Here is a 26,735-nt window from a genome sequence, read left to right as displayed (position 1 = left end):
TTCGTCTAGTTTGAATCGATTGCTTATTTTGCTTTGATCTGATAAGTGCCATTTTCTTTGTTATAGGTGTTTACGTCACTTTAAGCTGAAAATGCATTACTGTACTGTGTCATGCATTGTTTGTCGCATTCTGATAGTGCGTGTTTACGGCCTGTCGCCGATCGCGGCAAGCCTTCCCTTTGTGCGCGCTACCGCCGCTTACCATTTTTTTTAAAAAGAGAGAGAGAGAGAGAGAGAGAGAGGAATCGTCTCATTAGTGAAACAATGGCAAGAGACTGCTATTTGTTGTTACTTACACTGCTGCTTTCTTTGATAATGATCAACAAGAACCATATAATAGACTGCGTATGATAGAACATGTTCTGAATGAGAGTTAAGGCGAAAATTTTTCTCCGTTTGAAAATCCTTGCGGCCGCTTCTTTAGTACATCAAATTCTGCACAGAAATTAGTCATGTTAGATTTAAAAATCTAGTCGTGGTTTTGTAGTTTATTAAGCAGACAGGATTTAAATGAGATAGCTGCAAACACAAAAGAATACATGACATAATGTTTACATTCGTATTATTCTTATGGTGAAGAGAATACTGCATGTGATTCACATTTCATCAGGTTCCTATTAGCAACCATCTCTTCCCACAGGCAGGAAAAAATTCAGAACGTAGAGTTGGCCATATTGACAAACATCCCAGTCTTGCCAGTCGGATTTTCGTAGTACACTGAAATTCTGCTACATTCGAAGATGAACAATACAGAATTTGTATTTAATTCGTTGGATAATGTATGAAAATGCAGTGGTCGAAATTTATTTACTGACGCAGAGGTTTTGGCGCCAGTATTTATCTTTGTGCTCACAAAGCATGCCTGATTGCCTGTGTAGCGCTACATGTATTCGACGGCAGAAGTTAGTTGTGGCGGCACGTACCAACATTTTTCAGAACTTCCGCTTGCCTTGCACTCGATTCTAAGCCGCAGGCGGTTTTTTGGATTACAAAAACCGGAAAAAAAGTGCGGCTTAGATTCGAGTAAATACGTAGTACCAGAAGGGATGGCATCACTTCACAGCATGCACAGTTGAAAACAGACAGCTGCATCCCTTCTCTGATTTGATCGTAGCATGATTGACCCTCATTTCAGCACTCGACACTGGTTTCTACGCTGGTGTCCAAAATTAAAGCAACAAATGACTGTTTCCCTATTCTGTGTCTAATTCACAATGTAATAATACAAACTATCAACAGATGTCCATACAATTGTGTTCTGCACGGAAGGTAGCATTCTGGTCAATGGACAACCATGCCAGTGATGACATCAGGGCACCTATCAAATGGGGTAGTGTTTGCCATGGAGTCCCTCATCCACAATTGCTGTGTTCACAGTCACAGACAGTGCAGTATGGAACAGGGAAGACGCCTGTCAGACTCTGTGGTGGAGGGCCATAGGAAGAATGGAAGCAGTAACTGATGTGGCCTGATAGTTTAATGTGAATTGTTCTGTTGTTTCTTGGATATGGTGACAGTTTATAGAGACCGAAAATGTATCCCAAAGACTAGGACAGGGCCGACCATTTGTGACATCAGAAAGAGAGGATCATTATTTGGCTCTAGGGGCATATCAGTACCACCTTAGTACTGCGCGGCAACTGGTGTATGACCCCACAGTACCCACTGGATGTGTTGTATCAAGGTAAATGGTGTACAGGAGGCTTTGGCAGAGTCACAGAAGGGAACGTCTAGAGTGGAATTGTCAGCATGCCTAGATAACAGAACGCAGCATGTCATTCCTAATGGAGAGAAGTCTTCCAAAGTAAGAGTGATTTCAGGTGTGCCGCAGGGGAGTGTTGCAGGACCGTTGCTATTCACAATATACATAAATGACCTTGTGGATGACATCGGAAGTTCACTGAGGCTTTTTGCGGATGATGCTGTGGTATATCGAGAGGTTGTAACAATGGAAAATTGTACTGAAATGCAGGAGGATCTGCAGCGAATTGACGCATGGTGCAGGGAATGGCAATTGAATCTCAATGTAGACAAGTGTAATGTGCTGCAAATACATAGAAAGAAAGATCCCTTATCATTTAGCTACAATATAGCAGGTCAGCAACTGGAAGCAGTTAATTCCATAAATTATCTGGGAGTAGGCATTAGGAGTGATTTAAAATGGAATGATCATATAAAGTTGATTGTCGGTAAAGCAGATGCCAGACTGAGATTCATTGGAAGAATCCTAAGGAAATGCAATCTGAAAACAAAGGAAGAAGGTTACAGTACACTTGTTCGCCCACTGCTTGAATACTGCTCAGCAGTGTGGGATCCGTACCAGATAGGGTTGATAGAAGAGATAGAAAAGATCCAACGGAGAACAGCGCACTACGTTACAGGATCATTTAGTAGTCGCAAAAGGGTTACGGAGATGATAGATAAACTCCAGTGGAAGACTCTGCTGGAGAGACGCTCAGTAGCTCAGTATGGGCTTTTGTTGAAGTTTTGAGAACATACCTTCACTGAGGAGTCAAGCAGTATATTGCTCCCTCCTACGTATATCTCGCGAAGAGACCATGAGGATAAAATCAGAGAGATTAGAGCCCACACAGAGGCATACCGAAAATCCTTCTTTCCACGAACAGTACGAGACTGGAATAGAAGGGAGAACCGATAGAGGCACTTGAGGTACCCTCTGCCACACACCGTCAGGTGGCTTGCGGAGTATGGATGTAGATGTAGATGTAGATGCCACATGGGCAGTCGTACAGTGAGCCAATGTCCTTTACACAGATGAGTACCAGTTTGGTCTGGAGAGAGATTCTCGATGGATTTGCATCTGGAGGGAACGTGGAACTAGATTTCGGGGCCCAAATACTATGGAAAGAGACTGATATCAAGGAGGATCCCTAGTGGTGTAGCATGGATTAATGGATTATGTTAACCGCACAGACACACCTTCGCGAAATTGTACGGGTGAATCAGCAAGGTTTAACTGCTGTCAGGTATCATGACAAGATCTTGGGATTTTATGTGGGGTTGCTGCATGTTGCTGTGGGCCCAGACTTCGCATTAATGGACGATAAAGCTCGACCTCATAGAGCATGGGTGGTTGATGTTCTCTTGGAAACGCAAGCTATTGCACCTGTGGTGTGGCCTGCTCACTTTCCTGGTTTGAAACCCATAACGCATGTCTGGGATGCATGGGGAGACAGGTAGCATGTCATCTTCCACCAACCGCTCTCCAAGACTTGCGAGCAGCTCTGCAGGAGGAATGAGCATTATTGCCTCAACATGACACTGATCATATCATTCACAGCATACCCCATAATGGGCACATTAACCAGTTGTCAGAATGTGTGTGAAAATCTGTTATGTTGGAAAAAATGAAGAACATTTTTGTCTATCATTATGCTTGTTGCAGTTGTTTACATTCCGTATTCTTTACATTGTTTGTACTTTACTATCACATGTGTGTACTGTTTTATGGCAAAAAAATCCAACCTTGCATAATTGCCATTTGTTGCTCTAATTTTGGACACCAGTGTAGTTATCTTCGAGAGAGTACTACAAAACATTTTTCGTCTATTTTATTTGCATAGCAGCATGCATCTGAAGAGAATTGCATAATTTTAGTGTGATTTCCAGCTCACATTCGAAGAGAAATTGGCTAATTTTAGTGTGGTTTGGTTGGTTGTTTTGTGGGGTTGAAGGTCATCTGTGCCTTTAATGTGGTTTCTGACTCACATTTGAAGAGAAGTAGCATAATTTTAGTGCAATGTTTATAGTGTGCTGTAGCACATTAGCACATGATGGCATGCTGCCACTGTGTAATACATTGTCTTAGCCTTTCTATGGCATTCCTTGGCACTTTGCAATATTGTCTGTAGTAAAATTCTGTTACTGCTTTCTGATTGTCCATATAATGATACAGCTCTTGTTTCCTTCTACACAATATTCTAATGCCATTAGGTATCCAAATAAGTTGCTTGTGAGTACTGTATGTGTGTCTGCATTTCTTAAATGGAAAGAGTTATTAAAGAAAATGATAAAGTTTTGAAGAAATGTATTACACAGAGCGTTTTACAACTCCTATTATAGGCTCCTGGGATTGTAGAGAGAACTTAGTAGATAAAGCTTCAATAAGGGTCCCATGTCTGTAAATCTACCATTTGGATATGAAATAAGTTTGGAGACTGGATCACTTTCAAACCTCCCACTTCACAGTATCCAGACAAATTGGCAAGAGGCCAAAGTCTTCATTCCCTGTTGGAATTATGACATCATATACCATTTTCATCCTACTATAACAACAGCTGCAAGAAAATGGTACGTCTACAACCATGGTGGTTGACTGTGGTGTTCCGCAGATGCACTGTGCTCTAGATTTTGAAGAGGACGTCATTCGTTACATAGAAGAAAACCTGATGATGAGTACTTGAAATATGGGATCCTGTAGAGTACACAGGTCAGAGCTCATTGCCCACACTGCATGTGTACCATAAAGCAGACAATTTGAAAGTGATCCAATCTTAAAACTTACTTTACATCCAAATGGTTCATTTCCAGACGTAAGTTCCTTATCTGCTAAGTCCCCTCTACAATCTCTAGAAGCCTGTAATAGGAATTGTGAAACACCCTATATTTGTCATGTGTAGACTTATTGCCAAGCTGTGCCTCCAAGGTTGGCTTCACATGTCTGCACTGCAAGTGGATTCACATCTCAAAATCTTCTGTATACTACTGTGGACTGTGACACTGCCTTGATTTCTTTCAGTATTACTGTTTGTGCATTGTGATCTGACAGTCTGTTACTAATCTTCTTCACACTATGCCCATCAACTAGAGAACAATCTGTGAAGAAGATGTTTATGAATGTGCTGTTGTTTGCCTGAACTCTAATTGGAAAGTACACTGTCTTTACCATGTTGTAAGATTCAAGTAAATCCATTAAGATTGTTTTCTGTGGAGACTCTGTCAGAAAGTTTATATTGAAATCCTCACCCAAAACAATTTCATGTCTTTCTTAATAACTGAGCATAGCACATTGACAATTCTATAGAGGAAAACCCTGTGCTCTAAATTAAGGAATCTGTAGAGGCCTGTAATGAAAAGTTTTTTTCCCTGAAAATTCAAATTGTCCTGCACAATTTTCAAATATTTGGGCTTTTAAAACAGCAAAATCTTAATTATTAATTATCACTGTTTACTAATTTACAGGACTTCTGTTTCAGGTGAAAGTGTGCCAGTGACCAAAACACCATTGCCAAATCATCCTGACTTGCTTTATGACAAGAAAGAGCATGCAAAACACACTTTATTTTGTGGAACTCAGATAATCCAAGCTCGCTACTTCGGACATGAGAGTGTGTTAGCTGTTGTAATTAGATCTGGCTTTTCAACTTCAAAGGGAGAGCTCGTGAGAGCTATTTTGTATCCACCACCAGTCGACTTCAAATTTGAACGTGATTCATATAGGTTTATTGGATTAATGGCAGCAGTAGCCACGATAGGTTTTGTGTACACTGTAGTTACAAAGGTTAGTTCTTGACATTATTTTAGTGCTATTTATTTTTAAATTTAAGCTATAGAATGAGTAATGATACATACTATATAGTTGAGATGTGGAATGACATTAAGGCACACAAATAGAAGTCCATGCAGATACCTACAGTAATAATTACTTTGCGGGTAAAACCTACATGAACATTGATACCCGTAATTATATCTATTGTCATCCATAGTAACAATTACTTTGTAATAGGGTTAAACATTTTCAGTATTATGAGGGAGCTTTCATTCAATTATTTTATATATGGTCAATGTACAGGATTGCATGAACGACTCTGCAGATTAGTTGTAAGGATAGCTAAATAGTTGCAAGATATAACCACTTTATCTAAATCTCTTGACTTTATATTGCCAAGACCATAGTTTTTGTGCAGTCTTTGAAACATGTTCCTGAAAACATCTCTAACCCCTAGAAGTGGTTCACCTGCAGTGAATAGTGGCAATCCTGGATTTTCCATTGATTATACCTGCAATGAATAATCTGTGAACTTTATGTTACCTTCAGTTATCTTTTGTAGTGCTTGAATTACCAGCTAAAGATGGATCAGGTTTAACTTCATTGAGAGTGTGTCAGTGAAATTAACAAAATGTACAAAATCTCGTGCGAGGTGTGAAAAGAACTGACTATCCTCTGCAGTGAGAAATAAAACTAAAACTGATAATTTGACAAGAATTTGGTTTACTGTCAAAGCTAGCTGTATTGACTTAAGCAGATGAAAGTAACTGAAGCCAAGTTGAAGCTTATTATGAACTGTCCAGCATGCCAAATAGTTTAAAGTTGTGTAGAAAAGCATAGCTTTCACTGGTGCTAGTGGCTGGATGAAGGGGGAAGAATATATTGTAAATAGTGAGGAGGAACACTGAGTGAATGATTTAGATGAATGTTCATTCACATGTAGATGTATGGATTGAACTGAAGTTACGAGATCAGAATGAACATGATATATCTTTGGCAGAATTGGCAGGGGATGTGCTGCATTATCACTCCTCCCCTTTCTGTTCCTCTTCCCTCAGCTTATTATTCGTTACTACTTTATTCCGATCCCTCACTTTTTAATTTGATTCATAGTTTTATGAATCTATGAATATTCACCCACAGAGACCTTTCAGCAGTCTTCCATCTGATTATCCCTGCCTACACAAAGATGATTTCTCTCTGGTGACATATTCCTACCTGTTTCCCATGCTGACCCTCCCTCTCATAGCCCTCCCCCCTCCCTTCTCTTCTCCTTTCCCTTCCCTTCCCTTTTCCATTGTTCATCAGACATTTCATAAATAAAAAAACTCTCACTTGTGCCTCACCTCAGTGTCAAGACAGTTTAGTTGTATTCCACCCAAAATTTTCCAGTATTGTATTAATATTTAATTTTGATGTGTTAATATTCTGGCATGTGCACAAATTGAATCTCATGGGGTGCGCTAGACTGTTCTGTACTTTCCAATATGCAAATAATTCTCATTTTTATTTTCCTGAGATGAGATTCAAATATATGGATTTTTTTGTTTTGCAGGTATTGAGAGGACTGAGTGTCAGTGCCTTAATCTTGGAAGCATGTGATCTTGTTACTGTTGTAGTACCACCAGCATTACCTGCTGCCATGACAGTTGGTAGCTTTTATGCGCAAAAGCGCTTAGAAAAAAAAGCTATCTATTGTATCAGCTCACGGAACATTAATATTGCAGGAGCAATAGACTGTGTATGTTTTGATAAGGTAAAATGACAGTTTTATTTGCATTGTTTAATTTTTCTGTTACATGTTTTTTTTTCAAATTTTAGTCATAAACTGATTAATAAATTAAAATAATTACAACAAAAACTCTAACACAAGGTACTTAATGTGGTTGCAAATATTTATAGAGGTTGTGAATCAATTTTATTGATATCTACATCCACTGTCTCCAGATAGCAAGTTGTAGTTCTCGTAGAATTCTTAGGGTGAACAGGACATATCAGGCAGCTCCCAAGTGCTACAGAGATGTAAGATCCTGGGGCCTTGGAGGACACTCCATTGTTTGGATATGGTTGTTCTCAAGATATTGGCTCTTTAGGCGTGCTCTGTGTGGATACGAGCTATTGTCTTGTAGAATTAATTCTCCCCTTGTTTTTGTGCAAACAATTTAACACAAAGCATTTCCTGCACCTCTGATCAGTCATCTTACTACGCACAAACTTTTTTTCAAATTTGGTATCATACCTAGCACTGTCTGCTTGTAAGACCAAACTTTGACTCTCACGCCCCATCCCCCCATAGGGTTACTGTAGACAGTGGAAGCTTATTCTATAACTGGGAAACCTCTTGGTGTTATTGAGGGCTAGGTTTATGACTCAGGTACAAGTACTGTAGGTATTACATGTAACACTATGTGGAAACCACACTATTTCAGTAGTATTTTGATAAAAGTGGCCATCTATTTTATCAGGGGTGATAATAACTTAAGTATAACTTGGAAATATGGAAAGATCTTGATTGCACAATTCTTTATTAAGCATTACACATTTCAAAATTTCATCACCAAACAAAAGCTGTGATATAAAGAAATTAATGATAACAAATATATACTTAAGTATCCACATTAGTGATCCATATACAGAATTTTCAATTTTTGCAATCAACATCATACTTAAATTTAAATAAAACTTTAGTAAAAGGTTTGTAAAAGTGAGCACATAGACAGGATATAATATAGATCTCATTTCATATGGGATTATCTGACTGTGCCATTGTCTGTTCGAAGAGAACTAGTGTCACACTGACTGTGGTGAATAAGCTACCTGAGAAGTAAATGAAGGCCGGTAGATGACACTGGCATTGACCGTAGAAATGAAATGAAAGAGTAATTTTACAAAGAAACCATTATGTGTGATGTCCCTATACTAACAACTCCTTCAGCATGATGTACTATATTAAAAGACACCTATGTTATTTATAAAAAGGAAAACTTTTGTTGACAGTGGATATTTTCTTTTATGTATACATAATGACGAACTACATGTCATAACATAACATTGTGGACAACGTGACAGATGTACATTCATGCTCTTTTTATAGAGAAGAAACTCATATGCTGACATTAGATGAATTTCCATAGCCTGAAATGTGCATTGTAAGGTAACATCACAAATAATATTTTACATTGTAGTGAAGAAGTTGTTGGTATAGTGACATCATACAGAATGGTTTGTTTGGGTTACTCTTTTATTTTGTTTCTATGATCAATGCTAGCGTCATCTACTGGCCTTTGTTTACTTTTCAAATTTAAATGTAAATATGATATTAATTGTAAAAACTGAAAATTCTGTATATGGATCTCTACTGTATATTTGTGATCATTAATTTATTTGTACCACAGCTTCTTTCTGTTGATGAAATTTTGAAACATATATTGCTTAATAAATAATTGTGTGATCAAGACCTTCCTATATTTCCAAGTTGTGCTGAATCTGAATGGTCAACTGCCTCTACCATGGATATATTTCTCCATTAAGTAATGAGATAATAACTTCATTAGGTAACATAAATCATAACCCATACAATACCAACTCAAGACCACCAACAAGAAAGCAGATCAGAGTCCTGAGCCTCTATATAAACTGTACACTAATCAAGTCATGAGTGATCCACAATGTAAGAACAGTGACAGCACATAACAAAGACACTACGCACACTGCTGAAGGCTGTAGCAGCTGTCCATTTATCACAGCGTGTGCCGATGGGGTGGCCCTTGAGACTTGGGTCTAGTGGTGCAACAGTGATCTGTCTGATAGAGGCAGCATGTTGGAGCCTGGAAGCTGATTCCTGGCTTGGCTGTATGTATTTACTGAGCCATCATGGCCACAGTTGGGTCTGGTTGCATTTGACGTAGGCAGCCGTAACCTTGATGAATAGCAGCTTCTGGCCTTAGAGACCCCTGATGCTGGCAGGTATCCATTCTGGTGAGTGCTCATAGGTGCAGTCGTAAACTGCTCAGCCAGCTTGGAAGTAGGGTCATTACCAGTGTTTCAGGGCCACTGGTGTGGGCCAGAAAGGGTCCAATACCTCCATCCATGCAGATCAGTTGGGTTGCTGCTTTCGTTCATATGGATCTATATATGCTCAAAAAATTGGTGAGAGTATCTCCTCTGGAAATGTTATTCAAAGCTTCCCTTATATGTGTTTTAAATGTTTTCATTATTAATACAGCTTCATCATCATAAGCTTGGTTCAGCAGTGGGGTGAGAATGTGCTTGATTCAATTTCTTTTGCAAAATTCTGCAAATCTTGTAACTGTGAAGCGAGGCAATTTTTTCTAAGATTATGGTCATAGATGCCTCCTCTACTGCATATATTTTTTGCCAGGGCTTTGGTCATTACTGCTAATGTGGTGGATGTCATCTGTACTACGGACAGAAAATTTTATAACGCGTCCACCATGATAAACCAGGTAGCTCCCAAGAAATGGTCCACTAAATTCGTGAATTCTTTGTCCCAAAGGCCAAGCTGATAAGCTCTGCCTCAACATTCTGCTGTAACACCACATTTCAAAAACTTCTATTCTCCTCTTGTCTATGTTGCTTATCATCAATGTTTCACCTCAACATAAGGCCCCACTCCAGACAAATAGTTTCAGAAAATATTTCCTAAAACTTAAATTTATATTAGATGATAAAATATTTTCTCTTTTTCAAGAACAGCTGTCTTGCTCTTCCATGTCTGCATTTTATGTCCCTTCTGTTTTGACCATCTGCAGTTATCTTGCTTTCCAGATAGCAAAACTCATCTACTATTTTTATGTCTCATTTCATAATCTAATTTCATCAGCATCACCTGGTTTATTTTTACTCCAACCATTACACTTGTTTTATTTTTATTGCTGTTCATCTTATAATCTCTTTTCAGGACACTGTCCAGCTGATATTACAAGTCCTTAGCTGCCACTGAAAGAATGACAGTGTCACAACTTCCTGGCAGATCAAAACTGTGTGCAGGACTGGGTCTCAAACCTAGCACCTATGTCATTTGTGGGCAAGTCAGCAGACCATAGAGTTTTAACTTCTTCTCCCTTTTCCAAATTTCTTATTAATTCCCTTTAACATTTGCTCAGTGTGCAGATTGAGTAACATTGGGGGTAGGCTACAACTCCATCTCAACTTCTGCCCCCTTTTCATGTTCTTCAACTCTTATAACTGTGATCTGGTTTCTGTACGAGTTGTAGATAACTTTTTGCTTCCAATATTTTACCCCTGATGCCTTCACAATTACAAAAAGTGTATTCCTGTTGACTTGTTGAAAGTCTTAACTAAATTTGTAAATGCTTCAGTCAGTTTTCTAACATAAGTATTGCCTCTTGTGTTGCCACATTTTACCAGAGCCCAAACTGATCTTCACTGATGTCAGCTTCTACCAGTCTTTCCATTCTTTTGTAAATAAATTGTGTCAGTATTTTGTAATAATAACTTACTGAACAGATAGTTCTGTAATATTCATACCTGTCACTACTTCTTTTGGAACTGGAATTATTACATTTGCCATGTACTTGGCCATTCTCTGGTCACTTCAGCTTCCAGCACAATGCCTGCGGACCGATGACCACCCTTTAAAAATCAAACCTGCCCACAACCAGCAGGTAGTGTGCTCCAGTACTGTAGGCACTCCTCCACTGGAGACAGTCATGCACCAGGCATCACTAGTACACTGCGTGTCATGGAAATGTTACTGCAGACAATCTGTAATACACCTGTAATATACTGACCTCTGCTAGGTGCCACCAAGGGTTCCAGTCTCACTATCAAGTAGCGTGCACATTGGTGACAGCAGTTCTGCCATCACAGGGACTATGTTGCATCCTCCATGATGTGCTCATTGAGCACTGCACAATATCCTTCTGCCCACTGCCTATAAAGATGCCCTCGACTGCAAGCAGGCAGCAGTACACCAGCTCATGCTCCAATCTTGATGCCTGTGTCACGGCCCATCATTTGGAGCTCACATCAGCTGTGATGCATTGATTTGCCAGTTGTAATTTTTTGGGTCTTAACCTATCCAGCACTGACCTACCACCATCCCACACTGACTTTCCTCAGACTCAGTACCTATCGCAGTTACCCTCATGACCCACATCACAGTCGACTAGCATCAAAACCTGTGTCATGACCCAGGCCACAATGGACCCTTGGCTGTGCCATATTACCAGGTCAGGAGGATCCCTTTCATTGTACCCTTCAGAAACTATGTTATGTTGAACTTTGTCCTTTCCACACTGTGTTAATAAAGTGTTACTTTCATGCTATTTGGGAAATCGTCATTACTTGCATGCAGCCTAACAATCAGGACACTAAAATTGACAGTGAGGATGAAGTTGGATAAATGCAGCACGTGATCTTATCCGCCACTCAGTCGCGACCTCCCCTGCAGCTATGTCCAACGCTGCTTCCACTGCTCCACACATTAGAGCCACGACCAGACCTTTTCTCGAGGGTAGCATTGCTCCAGCCCAAAAGTTGTTGATGAGGATAAGTTTCTAAAAAATTTGCAGCACCAGGGGTCGTTTGCCATCGTTGCCCTACCTGACTACTCCCCCCCCCCCCCCACCCCCTCCTCTCTCCACCCCCACTCCCGGTCCTCGCCCTTTCCCTCAGCTTTGCCCGATATTGTGTTGCCGCTTCGCACCATCACCGAGAAGATGCAGCCGTGGACAACTTTCCTCACAAAGGTGGTACAGCCCTAGACATATCACTTAGCAGTGTGGATCCCACTCCAGTGGACCTCATCTACTAGCTGACCGCTGCCCTCCTGTGGCCACAAGCCCGACGGTGCACCTGGTGCTTCACACCTTCGGTAAGAAGATGGAGCTACGGTCGATTCTCCTCGTGAGAGTGGCACACCACACTAGTCAGCACCAAAGTTCACATCTGCAGTCCTCCTGCCCCTCCATCAGCAGCACTTGACGCTGCTCCTGCACTTTGTGCCTGTGGGATGCAGCCGTAGTCGACCTTCTTCACACAGCATCAGGGCTCATCCATCACCTGACTACTGTTCTCACCTGAGGGGCACCTGAAGCTGCTCCTGTGATGATGCAGCCACGGACAGCCTTCTGTACAAGTGTGGTGCAGCACATCGAATGACAATGAGCGTACAGTCAACATTCCCAATCCCAGCATCTGAACTTCCAGCCTCATCCGATGCTACCACTGTGCATTGTGCCTTTGCCATGAAGGTACTGCCATAGCCGGCCTTCCTCACATGGGTGGTTTAGCACTTTGTGCCATTTCATGTCTGGGTTCCATGTGACATTGTGCTGGCTCCATAACTTTCTCTAGTGGTATGACCACTCCCTTCTTCCATGCAGGCAATATCAACACACAATGGATGGCTCTTTTTCCACCATCATAGTCGCATCATCCAGATGCAACCCCCCTTTGACTGAGCCCGTCAAGCCGTCCCCTGTGTGCTTCACATCTTCACCTTGAAGGTGTAGCTGTGGCTGACCTCCCTTATGAGGGTGTTGCAACAGTCCGTACCTCCTGTCTTCTGTCTGACTTACGACTATGTGCCGGTTTCTGTGCTTCCTCCAGTGCACCCATGCATGCCATGGCAATGACCTTCTGGCCACTCTGGGCTTCGCTACTGGCCCTCCTTTCATTGTCCAGCATACCTCACATCTCAGCTTTTCTACCTCCAAACAGCCCTCCCTCTCATAATGCTCCTCACGCACTACTTTGAGACCCACAGGAAGTCCGCCACCACAGGCCCACTGTTGTGTTCCTCATCTTGCTGTTCTGCTCTTCCTGCAAGTCTTCAGTGCCTACAATGCCTCCGCCAACCCAGGTCCCATCTCTGCCCTTCGGTCATGAGCCTTTTTCATCACCTGTGCCAAGCAAGATCGTAAGAGATGGAAAAGAGCCACCATGGTACAACAACAGAGTTAGAAAACTGCTGCGGAAGTAAAGGGAACTTCACAGCAAACATAAACATAGCCTAAGCCTTGCAGACAAACAAAAATTACGCGAAGCGAAATGTAGTGTGAGGAGGACTATGCGAGAGGCGTTCAGTGACTTCGAAAGTAAAGTTCTATGTACTGACTTGGCAGAAAATCTTAAGAAATTTTGGTCTTATGTCAAAGCGGTAGGTGGATCAAAACAAAATGTCCAGACACTCTGTGACCAAAATGGTACTGAAACAGAGGATGACAGACTAAAGGCCGAAATAGTAAATGTCTTTTTCCAAAGCTGTTTCACAGAGGAAAAGTGCACTGTAGTTCCTTCTCTAGATTGTCGCACAGATGACAAAATGGTAGATATCGAAATAGACAACAGAGGGATAGAGAAACAATTAAAATCACTCAAAAGAGGAAAGGCCGCTGGACCTGATGGGATACCAGTTCGATTTTACACAGAGTACGCGAAGGAACTTGCCCCCCTTCGTGTAGCGGTGTACCGTAGGTCTCTAGAAGAGCGTAGCGTTCCAAAGAATTGGATAAGGGCACAGGTCATCCCCGTTTTCAAGAAGGGACGTCGAACAGATGTGCAGAACTATAGACCTATATCTCTAACGTCGATCAGTTGTAGAATTTTGGAACACGAATTATGTTCGAGTATAATGACTTATTTGGAGACTAGAAATCTACTCTGTAGGAATCAGCATGGGTTTCGAAAAAGACGGTCGTGCGAAACCCAGCTCGCGCTATTCGTCCACGAGACTCAGAGGGCCATTGACACGGGTTCACAGGTAGATGCTGTGTTTCTTGACTTCCGCAAGGTGTTCGATACAGTTCCCCACAGTCGTTTAATGAACAAAGTAAGAGCATATGGACTATCAGACCAATTGTGTGATTGGATTGAAGAGTTCCTAGATAACAGAACGCAGCATGTCATTCTCAATGGAGAGAAGTCTTCCGAAGTAGGAGTGATTTCAGGTGTGCCACAGGGTAGTGTCATAGGACCGTTGCTATTCACAATATACATAAATGACCTTGTGGATGACATTGGAAGTTCATTGAGGCTTTTTGCAGATGATGCTGTGGTGTATCGAGAGGTTGTAACAATGGAAAATTGTACTGAAATGCAGGAGGATCTGCAGCGAATTGACGCATGGTGCAGGGAATGGCAATTGAATCTCAATGTAGACAAGTGTAATGCGCTGCGAATACATAGAAAGAAAGATCCCTTATCATTTAGCTACAATATAGCAGGTCAGCAACTGGAAGCAGTTAATTCCATAAATTATCTGAGAGTACGCATTAGGAGTGATTTAAAATGGAATGATCATATAAAGTTGATTGTCGGTAAAGCAGATGCCAGACTGAGATTCATTGGAAGAGTCCTAAGGAAATGTAATCTGAAAACAAAGGAAGTAGGTTACAGTACACTTGTTCGCCCACTGCTTGAATACTGCTCAGCAGTGTGGGATCCGTACCAGATAGGGTTGATAGAAGAGATAGAGAAGATCCAGCGGAGAGCAGCACGCTTCGTTACAGGATCATTTAGTAATCGCGAAAGCGTTACGGAGATGATAGATAAACTCCAGTGGAAGACTCTGCGGGAGAGACGCTCAGTAGCTCGGTACGGGCTTTTGTTAAAGTTTCGAGAACATACCTTCATCGAAGAGTCAAGCAGTATATTGCTCCCTCCTACGTATATCTCGCGAAGAGACCATGAGGATAAAATCAGAGAGATTAGAGCCCACACAGAAGCATATCGACAATCCTTCTTTCCACGAACGATACGAGACTGGAATAGAAGGGAGAACCGATAGAGGTACTCATTGTACCCTCCGGCACACACCGTCAGGTGGCTTGCGGAGTATAGATGTAGATGTAGATGTAGATGAATGTGGTGCCCCGGGCACCAGTCCCCATCCTCCAGGTGCATTCTCCTCCCTGTCCCGGATCCTCACCTCTCCTGCCACTCTTCCCAGTGATGCCTGATGCTACCCCCATGCCTTGCACCTTTGCCAAGGAGATTAAGCCATGACCGGCCTCCCTTATGATGGCAGCACAACATTTTGTACCCTCATCACCCCCACGACAGTCTTGCGCTTTTGTTCTCATTTTCAGGCCATGCTCTCTTCATCCATTCCCTCTCCACAAACCACTTCACAACCTTGGGGCCCACACTCCAGGGGCAGCGTACATCGCCCAGGGGAATCACTAATTCTCTGTGGATGTCAGTTAACACAGCTCTTCCTCATCTGCAGCATAACCAGGTCAGAAGAATCCCATTCAGTTGTACTATTCAGAAGGTTACCATTCAGAAACTACCTTATGTTGAATGTAATTCTTTCTGAGCTGTGTTAATAAAGTGTGAATTTCAAGCTACTCAGAACTTATCAATATTTGCTAGCAGCCTACCATTCAAAACACTAAAACATGCTTCTTGAAGTCTGAGGATGTATTTCCTGTCTCATTAATTTGCATACCAAGTGGAACAGTTTTGTTATACTCCAAAGGACCTCAATAATCCTGAGGGAATGTCGTCTACTTCACAGGCCTTGTATCAACTGTGTTCTGTCAAATTCATCTTGCAGTTTCGTATGTTAAATCTCATCTTCAATTGTTTTTTCAAGTTTGTTCGCATTTAACAGACCTTTTCTATATTTTGGGAGGTGGTACTATGGATCAAAACAATAAAAAATTGTCAAGTAAACATGGGCTGTAAAATGGATATCATAAGAACTATGAGAACTTTTTCATCAGAAGCGATGTGTTCCACAGTAGCAAATATGAACAAGTGCTCATAGCTCTTAAGGTATGTAATTTAAAGCCCATTTTTACTGGATATCCATCAGTGGCGTCTGGATGCAGTATGGAGGGGTGTGGGGTTCAGCACACTGCTCTCCTGGCCATTATCAGTCTTTGTGACCTGGAGCTGCTACTACTCAGTCAAGTAGCTGTTCAGTTGGCATCACGGGACTGAGTGCACCCTGTTCCACTCCTTCCACCTAATAAAACTCCTGTCACTACCAGGAATTGAACCAGGGTCCTCTGTGTGGTAGTCAGCTATGGTGACCACTTAAGGCAATTTATTATCTTTGTAATGAAAAATCACTGGAAACAGTTGTTGTTATTGTTGTTGTCATCTTCAGTCCTGAGACTGGTTTGATGCAACTCTCCATGCTACTCTATCCTGTGCAAGCTTCTTCATCTCCCAGTACCTAATGCAGCCTACATCCTTCTGAATCTGCTTAGTGTATTCATCTCTTGGTCTCCCTCTACGATTTTTAGCCTCCATGCTACCCTCTGATACTAAATTGATGATCCCTCGATGTCTCAGAACATGTCCTACCATTCGATCCCTTCTTCTAGTCAAGTTGTGCCACAAGCTCCTCTTCTCCCCAATTCTATTCAATACCTCCTCATTAGTTATATGATCTACCCATCTAATCTTCAGCATTCTTCTGTAGCAACACATTTTGAAAGCTTCTATTCTCTTCTTGTCTAAGCTATTTATCTCGTCCATGTTTCACTTCCATACATGGCTACACTCTGTACAAATACTTTCAGAAACGACTTCCTGACATTTAAATCTATACTCGATGTTAACAAATTTTTCTTCTTCAGAAACGCTTTCCTTGCCATTGCCAGTCTACATTTTATATCCTCTCTACTTTGACCATCATCAGTTATTTTGCTCCCCAAATAGCTAAACTCCTTTGCTACTTTAAGCGTGTCATTTCCTAATCTAATTCCCTCAGCATCACCCAACTTAATTCGACTACATTACATTATCCTCGTTTTGCTTTTGTTGATGTTCATCTTATATCCTCCTTTCAAGACACTGTCCATTCCGTTCAACTGCTCTTCCAAGTCCTTTGCTGTCTCTGACTGAATTACAATGTCATCGGCGAACCTCAAAGTTTTTATTTCTTCTCCATGGATTTTAATACCTACTCCGAACTTTTCTTTTGTTTCCTTTATTGCTTGCACAATATACAGATTGAATAACATCAGGGATAGGCTACAACCCTGTCTCACTCCCTTCCCAACCACTGCTTCCCTTTCATGTCCCTCGACTCATAACTGCCATCTGCTTTCTGTACAAATTGTAAATAGCCTTTCGCTCCCTGTATTTCACCCCTGCCACCTTCAGAATTTGAAAGAGAGTATTCCAGTCAACATTGTCAAAAGCTTTCTCTAAGTCTACAAATGCTAGAAACGTAGGTTTGCCTTTCCTTAATCTTTCTTCTAAGATAAGTCATAAGGTCAGTATTGTCTCATGTGTTTCAACATTTCTATGAAATCGAAACTGATCTTCCCCGAGGTCGGCTTGTATCAGTTTTTCCATTTGTCTGTAAAGAATTTGCGTTAGTATTTTGCAGCTGTGACTTACTAAACTGATAGTTCGGTAATTTTCACATCTGTCAACACCTGCTTTCTCCGGGATTGGGATTATTATATTCTTCTTGAAGTCTGAGGGTATTTCGTCTTTCTCATATATCTTGCTCACCAGATGGTAGAGTTTTGTCAGGACTGGCTCTCCCAAGGCTGTCAGTAGTTCTAATGGAATGTTGTCTACTCGGGGGGCCTTGTTTCGACTCAGGTCTTTTAGTGCTCTGTCAAACTCTTCACGCAATATCATATCTCCCATTTCATCTTCATCTACATCCTCTTCCATTTCCATACTATTGTCCTCAAGTACATCACCCTTGTATAGACCCTCTATATACTCCTTCCACCTTTCTGCTTTCCCTTCTTTGCTTAGAACTGGGTTTCCATCAAAGCTCTTGATATTCATGCAAGTGGTTCTCCTTTCTCCAAAGGTGTCTTTAATTTTCCTGTAGGCAGTATCTATCTTACCCCTAGGGAGATAAGCCTCTACATCTTTACATTTGTCCTCTAGCCATCCCTGCTTAGCCATTTTGCACTTCCTGTCGATATCATTTTTGAGACGTTTGTATTCCTTTTTGCCTGCTTCATTTACTGCATTTTTATATTTTCTCCTTTCATCAGTTAAATTCAATATTTCTTCTGTTGCCCAAGGGTTTCTACTAGCCCTGGTCTTTTTACCTATTTGATCCTCTGCTGCCTTCACTATTTCATCCCTCAAAGCTACCCATTCTTCTTCTACTGTATTTCTTTCCCCCATTCCTGTCAATTGTTCCTTTATGCTCTCCCTGAAACACTGTACAACCTCTGGTTCTTTCAGTTTATCCAGGTCCCATCTCCTTAAATTCCCACCTTTTTGCAGTTTCTTCAGTTTTAATCTACAGTTCATAACCAATAGATTGTGGTCAGAGTCCACATCTGCCCCTGGAAATGTCTTACAATTTAAAACCTGGTTCCTAAATCTTTGTCTTACCATTATATAATCTATCTGATACCTTTTAGTATCTCCAGGGTTCTTCCATGTGTACAACCTTCTTTCATGATTATTAAACCAAGTGTTAGCTATGATTAAGTTATGCTCTGCGCAAAATTCTACCAGGCGGCTTCCCCTTTCATTTCTTAGCCCCAATCCATATTCACCTACTATGTTTCCTTCTCTCCCTTTTCCTACTCTTGCATTCCAGTCACCCATGAGTATTAAATTTTCGTCTCCCTTCACTATCTGAATAATTTATTTTATCTCATCATACATTTCATCAATTTAGTTGTCATCTGCAGAGTTAGTTGGCATATAAACTTGTACTACTGTAGTAGGCGTGAGCTTCGTGTCTATCTTGGCCACAATAATGCGTTCACTATGCTGTTTGTAGTAGCTTACCCGCACTCCTATTTTTTTACTCATTATTAAACCTACTCCTGCATTACCCCTATTTGATTTTGTATTTATAACCCTGTATTCACCTGACCAAAAGTCTTGTTCCTCCTGCCACTGAACTTCACTAATTCCCACTATATCTAACTTTAACCTATCCATTTCCCTTTTTAAATTTTCTAACCTACCTGCCCGATTAAGGGATCTGACATTCCACACTCCGATCTGTAGAATGTCAGTTTTCTTTCTCCTGATAACAACGTCCTCTTGAATAGTCCCTGCCCGGAGATCCAAATGGGGGACTATTTTACCTCCGTAATATTTTACCCAAGAGGACACCATCATCATTTAATCATACAGTAAATCTGCATGCCCTCGGAAAAATTACGGCTGTAGTTTCCCCTTGCTTTCAGCCGTTCGTAGTACCAGAACAGCAAGGTCATTTTGGTTAGTGTTACAAGGCCAGATCAGTCAATCATCCAGACTGTTGCCCCTGCAACTACTGAAAAGGCTGCTGCCCCTCTTCAGGAACCACACGTTTGTCTGGCCTCTCAACAGGTACCCCTCCATTGTGGTTGCACCTACGGTACTGCTATCTGTATCGTTGAGGCACGCAAGCCTCCCCACCAACGGCAAGGTCCATGGTTTATGGGGGGGGTGGGGGGGGGGGTGGAAACAGTAACAACCATTAAATACCTAAGAGTAACTATCCAGAATGATCTGAAGTGGAGTGGCCACATGAAGTTAATTGTAGGAAAGGCAGATGCTAAAAGGTGAGAAACAGGCAGATCAGCTGTTGCGGAACATGATTTGCAGCCAGGAGACAACTGGATATGATATGATAAGACTCAGGTACTGGCAGACACAAGTGGTAGTATGAAATATTTGTTTTGTAAATAAAAAAAATGCCTTCTCTTGCCACACTGTATTTTATTCTCCCAGGTGCGTTTCACCTTTTTTCTCTTTAAGGCCTCATTGGTGGGATCTATAATGATACAATTATGATACACTTTCTTTTGGTATGTATTATTCATAGATTATAAAACAGTTCACTTCTCGCTTTTTAAGTAAGTAAGTGATTACTTACAGTTCTTAACATTTTGAGTTGGTACCTACATTTCCTCTCATCTGGCCTATTTACGAAACATAATGCTTATGTTTCATAAATAGAGCAGTAGTGTGACCTCCAGCATGTGACCAGATGAGAGGAAATGCAGATGCCAACTAAAAACACGAAGAACTGTAAGTAATCACTTATTTACATAAAAAGCGAGAAGTGAACTGTTTTATAATCCACAAATAATACATATCAAAATTAAAATATATCATAACTGTATAGATTCTGCTGATGGTGGTGCCTTAGAGTTAGAAAAGGTGAAATGCGTCTGGGAGAATAAAACACAGTGCAGCAAGAGAAGGCATTTTTTATTTACAAAACAAATATTTCTGTGCTTTCTGTGGAGGATGGCCATGCAAACAAACTCGGTATTATGAGAGACTGTACAGAGAGACAATAGAGATTACTAAACACCCTAATAATTTTAATTGGAAGGAGAAGGGTGTGAAACTGGATAATATCTGGATTCCAGACCTGCAAAAGATGTGTACCCATCTTCCACCGTACGGTGACTGCAGTAGTTGATGACAGGAGCCGACAATGACCAATTGTGCTCGAGTTTTTGAAACATGTGACTTCATGCTTCTGTGTGGGAGTGTGCTTTACTGTATTCAATAGTGAGCCAGTTTGTGTGTCAGACATTTGAAAAGCTAAAAACCCCTTGTAGGTGTCTCCTGTAGATGGGGACGAAATGTTTGGTTCCAACATGAAAGTCATCTGACTTTGGCATAATAGCTTGGAATATTTTAATAAGTGCGTCATTGTTGTCTGGACACATGGAGGAGAAGAGGTACAGAACTTCCACCAACACCTCAATCAGCAGCACAGCAAAATCCAGTTTACTATGGGGACAGAAAAGACTGAGGTGCTGCCCTTCCTTGACATCGAAGTTTATCGAAAGCCTAATGGTAAACGTATCCACAGTGTAGGTAGAAAAACCACCAGCGTGGACAGGTACCTATATGCCTCCTTCCACCATCACCCTATGGGGAGAAAAAACCCTGTACACGTTAACCAAGAGGTCCCATAGGATCAGCAATGAAGAACATCTGAAGGCAGAACTAGGAAATTTTGGGTTCATCTTTGGAGCCAGCAGTTATGGGATGAAGATGTTAGGCAAAATTATGGCAACAAATGATGAAGACAAAAGTAGAAGGAGAGAGCAATAGGAAGCACAAAACAGTGCCCTATTGCCATACATACAAGGGGTTGCCGAACATGTGGGCAAAACTCTCTGCCGAGTAGGTATCAAGCCAATTTTCCAAAGAGCAATGAAGTAAAAGATGTCTTGGTTCAACAAAAGATGCAGTTGACATGCTACATACTGCTGGAGTCTATGAAATCGACTGCAAATGTGATCTAGTGTATGTATGCAAGGCAGGGTGACCAATTAGCACACAGGTGTCTTAACATGAAAGATACATTTGTCTTAAGATAACACTCCAAGTCAGTGGTGGTTGAACACCAGGACAAGTGTGGCATAAAAGTAATATTTGAAGAAGCCCACATTCTAAGAAAACAGCCACGTACCTTGTGCAGAAGGTTAGAGAGGCAGTAGAAATAGCCAAGTGACCCTTTAACCTGAATAGAGAAGACAGGACAGATTTTCAGCATCTTGGTTGCCAGAAGTAACAGTGCTATGGGATAACAGCTCAAACAAAGGAGCTCACACAGGTAATTGGGAGATCACAGCAGCCATAGGTACACAGAATACTGGCACCCCTCAGCCGCCATGAGGCAGCAATAAAACAGCACTACGTCACAACTGCCGACCATTTCCCATTCACTTATTTGTGCCAATGGCAAGAAATAAAGCAAACAGAAAACAAGTAAGTCCATTTCTACCAATAACAAGACATAAAGTAAACACCAATAAATGATGCCCAACAGTCCCAGTCCCCCCCCCTCCCCCCCTCCCCCATCCCCCGTCCCTTCCTCATCCTCAATACCCTATCTACATCTACATCTACATCCATACTCCGCAAGCCACCTGACGGTGTGTGGCGGAGGGTACCCTGAGTACATCTATCGGTTCTCCCTTCTATTCCAGTCTTGTATTGTTCGTGGAAAGAAGGATTGTTGGTATGCTTCTGTGTGGGCTCTAATCTCTCTGATTTTATCCTCATGGTCTCTTTGCGAGATATACGTAGGAGGGAGCAATATACTGCTTGACTCTTCGGTGAAGGTATGTTCTCGAAACTTTAACAAAAGCCCGTACCGAGCTACTGAGCGTCTCTCCTGCAGAGTCTTCCACTGGAGTTTATCTATCATCTCCGTAACGCTTTCGCGATTACTAAATGATCCTGTAACAAAGCGCGCTGCTCTCCGTTGGATCTTCTCTATCTCTTCTATCAACCCTATCTGGTACGGATCCCAGACTGCTGAGCAGTATTCAAGCAGTGGGCAAACAAGCATACTGTAACCTACTTCCTTTGTTTTCGGATTACATTTCCTTAGGACTCTTCCAATGAATCTCAGTCTGGCATCTGCTTTACCGACAATCAACTTTATATGATCATTCCATTTTAAATCACTCCTAATGCGTACTCTCAGATAATTTATGGAATTAACTGCTTCCAGTTGCTGACCTGCTATTTTGTAGCTAAATGATAAGGGATCTATCTTTCGATGTATTCGCAGCACATTACACTTGTCTACATTGAGATTGAATTGCCATTCCCTGCACCATGTGTCAATTCGCTGCAGATCCTCCTGCATTTCATTACAATTTTCCATTGTTACAACCTCTCGATGCACCACAGCATCATCTGCAAAAAAGCCTCAGTGAACTTTCAATGTCATCCACAAGGTCATTTATGTATATTGTGAATAGCAACGGTCCTATGACACTCCCATGCGGCACACCTGAAATCACTCCTACTTCGGAAGACTTCTCTCCATTGAGAATGACATGCTGCGTTCTGTTATCTAGGAACTCTTCAATCCAATCTCACAATTGGTCTGATAGTCCATATGCTCTTACTTTGTTCATTAAACGACTGTGGGGAACTGTATCGAACGCCTTGCAGAAGTCAAGAAACACGGCGTCTACCTGTGAACCCGTGTCTATGGCCCTCTGAATCTCGTGGACGAATAGCGCGAACTGGGTTTCACACGACTGTCTTTTTCTAAACCCATGCTGATTCCTACAGAGTAGATTTCTAGTCTCCAGAAAAGTCATTATACTCGAACATAATACGTTTTCCAAAATTCTAAAACTGATCGACGTTAGAGATATAGGTCTATAGTTCTGCACATCGGTTCGACGTCCCTTCTTGAAAACGGGGATGACCTGTGCCCTTTTCCAATCCTTTGGAACGCTACACTCTTCTAGAGGCCTATGGTACACCGCTGCAAGAAGGGGGGCAAGTTCCTTCGCGTACTCTGTGTAAAATCGAACTGGTATCCCATCAGGTCCAGCGGCCTTTCCTCTTTTGAGCGATTTTAATTGTTTCTCTATCCCTCTGTCGTCTATTTCGATATCTACCATTTTGTCATCTGTGCGACAATCTAGAGAAGGAACTACAATGCACTCTTCCTCTGTGAAACAGCTTTGGAAAAAGACATTTAGTATTTCGGCCTTTAGTCTGTCATCCTCTGTTTCAGTACCATTTTGGTCACAGAGTGTCTGGACATTTTGTTTTGATCCACCTACCGCTTTGACATAAGACCAAAATTTCTTAGGATTTTCTGCCAAGTCAGTACATAGAACTTTACTTTCGAATTCATTGGACGCCTCTCGCATAGCCCTCCTCACACTACATTTCGCTTTGCGTAATTTTTGTTTGTCTGCAAGGCTTAGGCTATGTTTATGTTTGCTGTGAAGTTCCCTTTGCTTCCGTAGCAGTTTTCTAACTCGGTTGTTGTACCACGGTGGCTCTTTTCCATCTCTTACGATCTTGCTTGGCACATACTCATTTAACTCATATTGTATGATGGTTTTGAACTTTGTCCACTGATCCTCAACACTATCTGTATTGAGATTGAATTGCCATTTCCTGCACCATGCGTCAATTCGCTGCAGATCCTCTTGCATTTCAGTATAATTTTCCATTGTTACAACCTCTCGATACACCACAGCATCATCTGCAAAAAGCCTCAGTGAACTTCCGATATCATCCACAAGGTCATTTATGTATATTGTGAATAGCAACGGTTCAAGTCATGAAAATAGCTTCTTCCATTAGTATACAAGAAGTAAAATTTTTCTCATTCAGCAGTAAGCAAAACACCCTGAGTAAGGCCATTTGCAACAGTGTCCAAAATGTTGGATGATTTTAAATATTGATAATGTGATCACATGACCTAAATAAATTCACTGACAGTGACAACAGCTGTGGAAGCCTACACATACAAGCATGAAATCACCACTCCACATCCTATTCAAGCCGAAGAATGTTAACAAAACCCCAGTGTAGTGGGACAGCCTGTTTTTTTTTTATCTTTTTTCTTTCCTTTTTTCTTTCTTTTTTTTTAAATCCAAAATTCAGTATCAGGAGCGGTTAAACAGTAATGTTCATGACTGATCGAGTGAGGCAAGTGTGGTGCTTGTTGCCTTTCACAAGTATGTATTACCCCTTTTCATGACCATCCTTCCCTTAGTCTAATAATAACAGTACACACTTCCGGACACATTAGTACAACTGAAATTACAGGAGCTAGTCACACCAATGTGACCACCACCTATGTTGGACATCCATGTGCAATAACCACACACAAATGTCAGGTGGCAGCACTAGCAGTGGAGGGTATATAAAGTGTGTCCGGGATGCAGGAAACAGTGCAGCTGTTGTCGTAATGTGAAAAATGGAGCCATTAATCTGACATACAAAAGGGCATGATCATTTGCTTTTGGGCCAATGGCGGAAGCATTTCTGAAATGGCTAAGTTTGTAATCTGTTCATATGCCGTCTTGGTTTAAGTATACTGTGCATGACAAAACGGCACTATCCAAAACAGGCACTGAAGCACTTATGGTGAATCAAGGACCATAGATGACAGGTGTAAATGACGATTGTGGAGATGTATATAGGTGAATGGACGTGCAACTGTTGAGCGACTGACCACCCAGGTGAACCAAGGGGCTACCTACAGTGTCTCCACAATGACCATTCAGCAGACATTGCTGTCTATGGGGCTCTGCAGCAGATATCTGGTTCATGCACCCATGCTGACTGCTGTTCATCAGCGATGAAGACCAGAATTTGCATGCCAGAACCACAAGTGGATGTCCACTGAGTGGTGACAGGTTGCCTTTTTCAGATGAATCACATTTTGTGCTTCATCAGACAGATGGCCTTTGGTGTAGTGCAACAATCATCAGAATTGTCCAGGCTGGAAGAAGGAGTGTTATGGTCTGGAGAATGTATTCGTGACATTTCCTGGGTGATCTCATCATTCTGAAGGGCATAGTGGCTTAACACAAGTTTGCATCTATCCTTGGAGGCCATGTCCACCACTACACACAGTTTGTTTTTCCTGAGCACAACAGTATCTACCAACAGGACAGTGCAACATGTCGCACAGCTCACAGTGTATGTTAGTGGTTCAAAGAGCATCAGGATGAGTGTACCATACTCCCATGGCCACATTTAAACCCAGTCAAGAATCTGTGGGACCACCTCTGCAGGGCTGCATGTGCCATGGATCCTCAGCTGTGAATCCCAGTGCAACTGGCCATGGCACTTGAGTTGGCATGGCTCCACATCTTTGTCAGTACCTTCTAGAACCTCACTGACCCTCTTCCTGCATGTTCGTGCTGCAAAAGGTGGTTATTCAAGCTTTTGAAGGTGATCACATTAATGTGACTGGACTGTGTATGTTCATTACCTAAGCCATTCAACATCTGTTTTGCAGCAAGTAATTTGATGATGGCTTGGTCAAATAGGGGAGAGTGTTGTACATTGGTACTCATTTCAGACTTTCACCTCTAGCCAGCTCTGTAGTAGAAGTTTAATATAGTTTCTTATTCCATTTTTAAATGATTGCATTCACTTTTTATATGCTGCAGTCGTTTTCTGAAATAACAAAAATTACTCCAGTAATTAAGGTTGTTCCAAATGTAAAAACATATTCCAAGGTACAACATGGTCATGTACCTAGGAACAAATATTATATTGAAATTGACAAGTGTTGCAGTCGAGAAAATCGTGTCAGTGCTGTATTAAGTGATCTTGCTATTACATTTATACTCAATTACACACCAGTCATCAGTAAGTGAAATCAGATTAAGCAGAAGTATTATCAGACTTTAGTTACAGGTTAAATATGCTTAACAACTGAAGCTATTGGAAATTGAAACAATTTCCCATTTTCAAGACAGGAAAAATGTTAAAACATTAATGAAACTCAGGCAATTTGCAAATGTCCCATGTTTCATTGTAAAAGACCTCC

The 26,735-nt window shown here is 41.4% G+C and overlaps 1 protein-coding gene across 1 annotated transcript in view; it reads left to right on the top strand.

Moving 5' to 3' along the window:
• The window catches only part of LOC126248103 (polyamine-transporting ATPase 13A3), a 176,701-nt gene that overhangs the window by 100,671 nt on the left and 49,295 nt on the right, over positions 1-26,735 (top strand). Inside the window, exons 10-11 of the mRNA XM_049948774.1 lie at positions 5,217-5,521; positions 7,065-7,265. Of these exons, the coding sequence (XP_049804731.1) occupies positions 5,217-5,521; positions 7,065-7,265 (506 nt within the window). The remainder of the gene's footprint in view (positions 1-5,216; positions 5,522-7,064; positions 7,266-26,735) is intronic.

This window comes from Schistocerca nitens, chromosome 3 (assembly GCF_023898315.1).
Source record: "Schistocerca nitens isolate TAMUIC-IGC-003100 chromosome 3, iqSchNite1.1, whole genome shotgun sequence".
In the NCBI taxonomy this organism is placed as follows: Eukaryota; Metazoa; Arthropoda; class Insecta; order Orthoptera; family Acrididae; genus Schistocerca; species Schistocerca nitens.
This window is presented reverse-complemented; position numbering and strand designations above follow the sequence as displayed.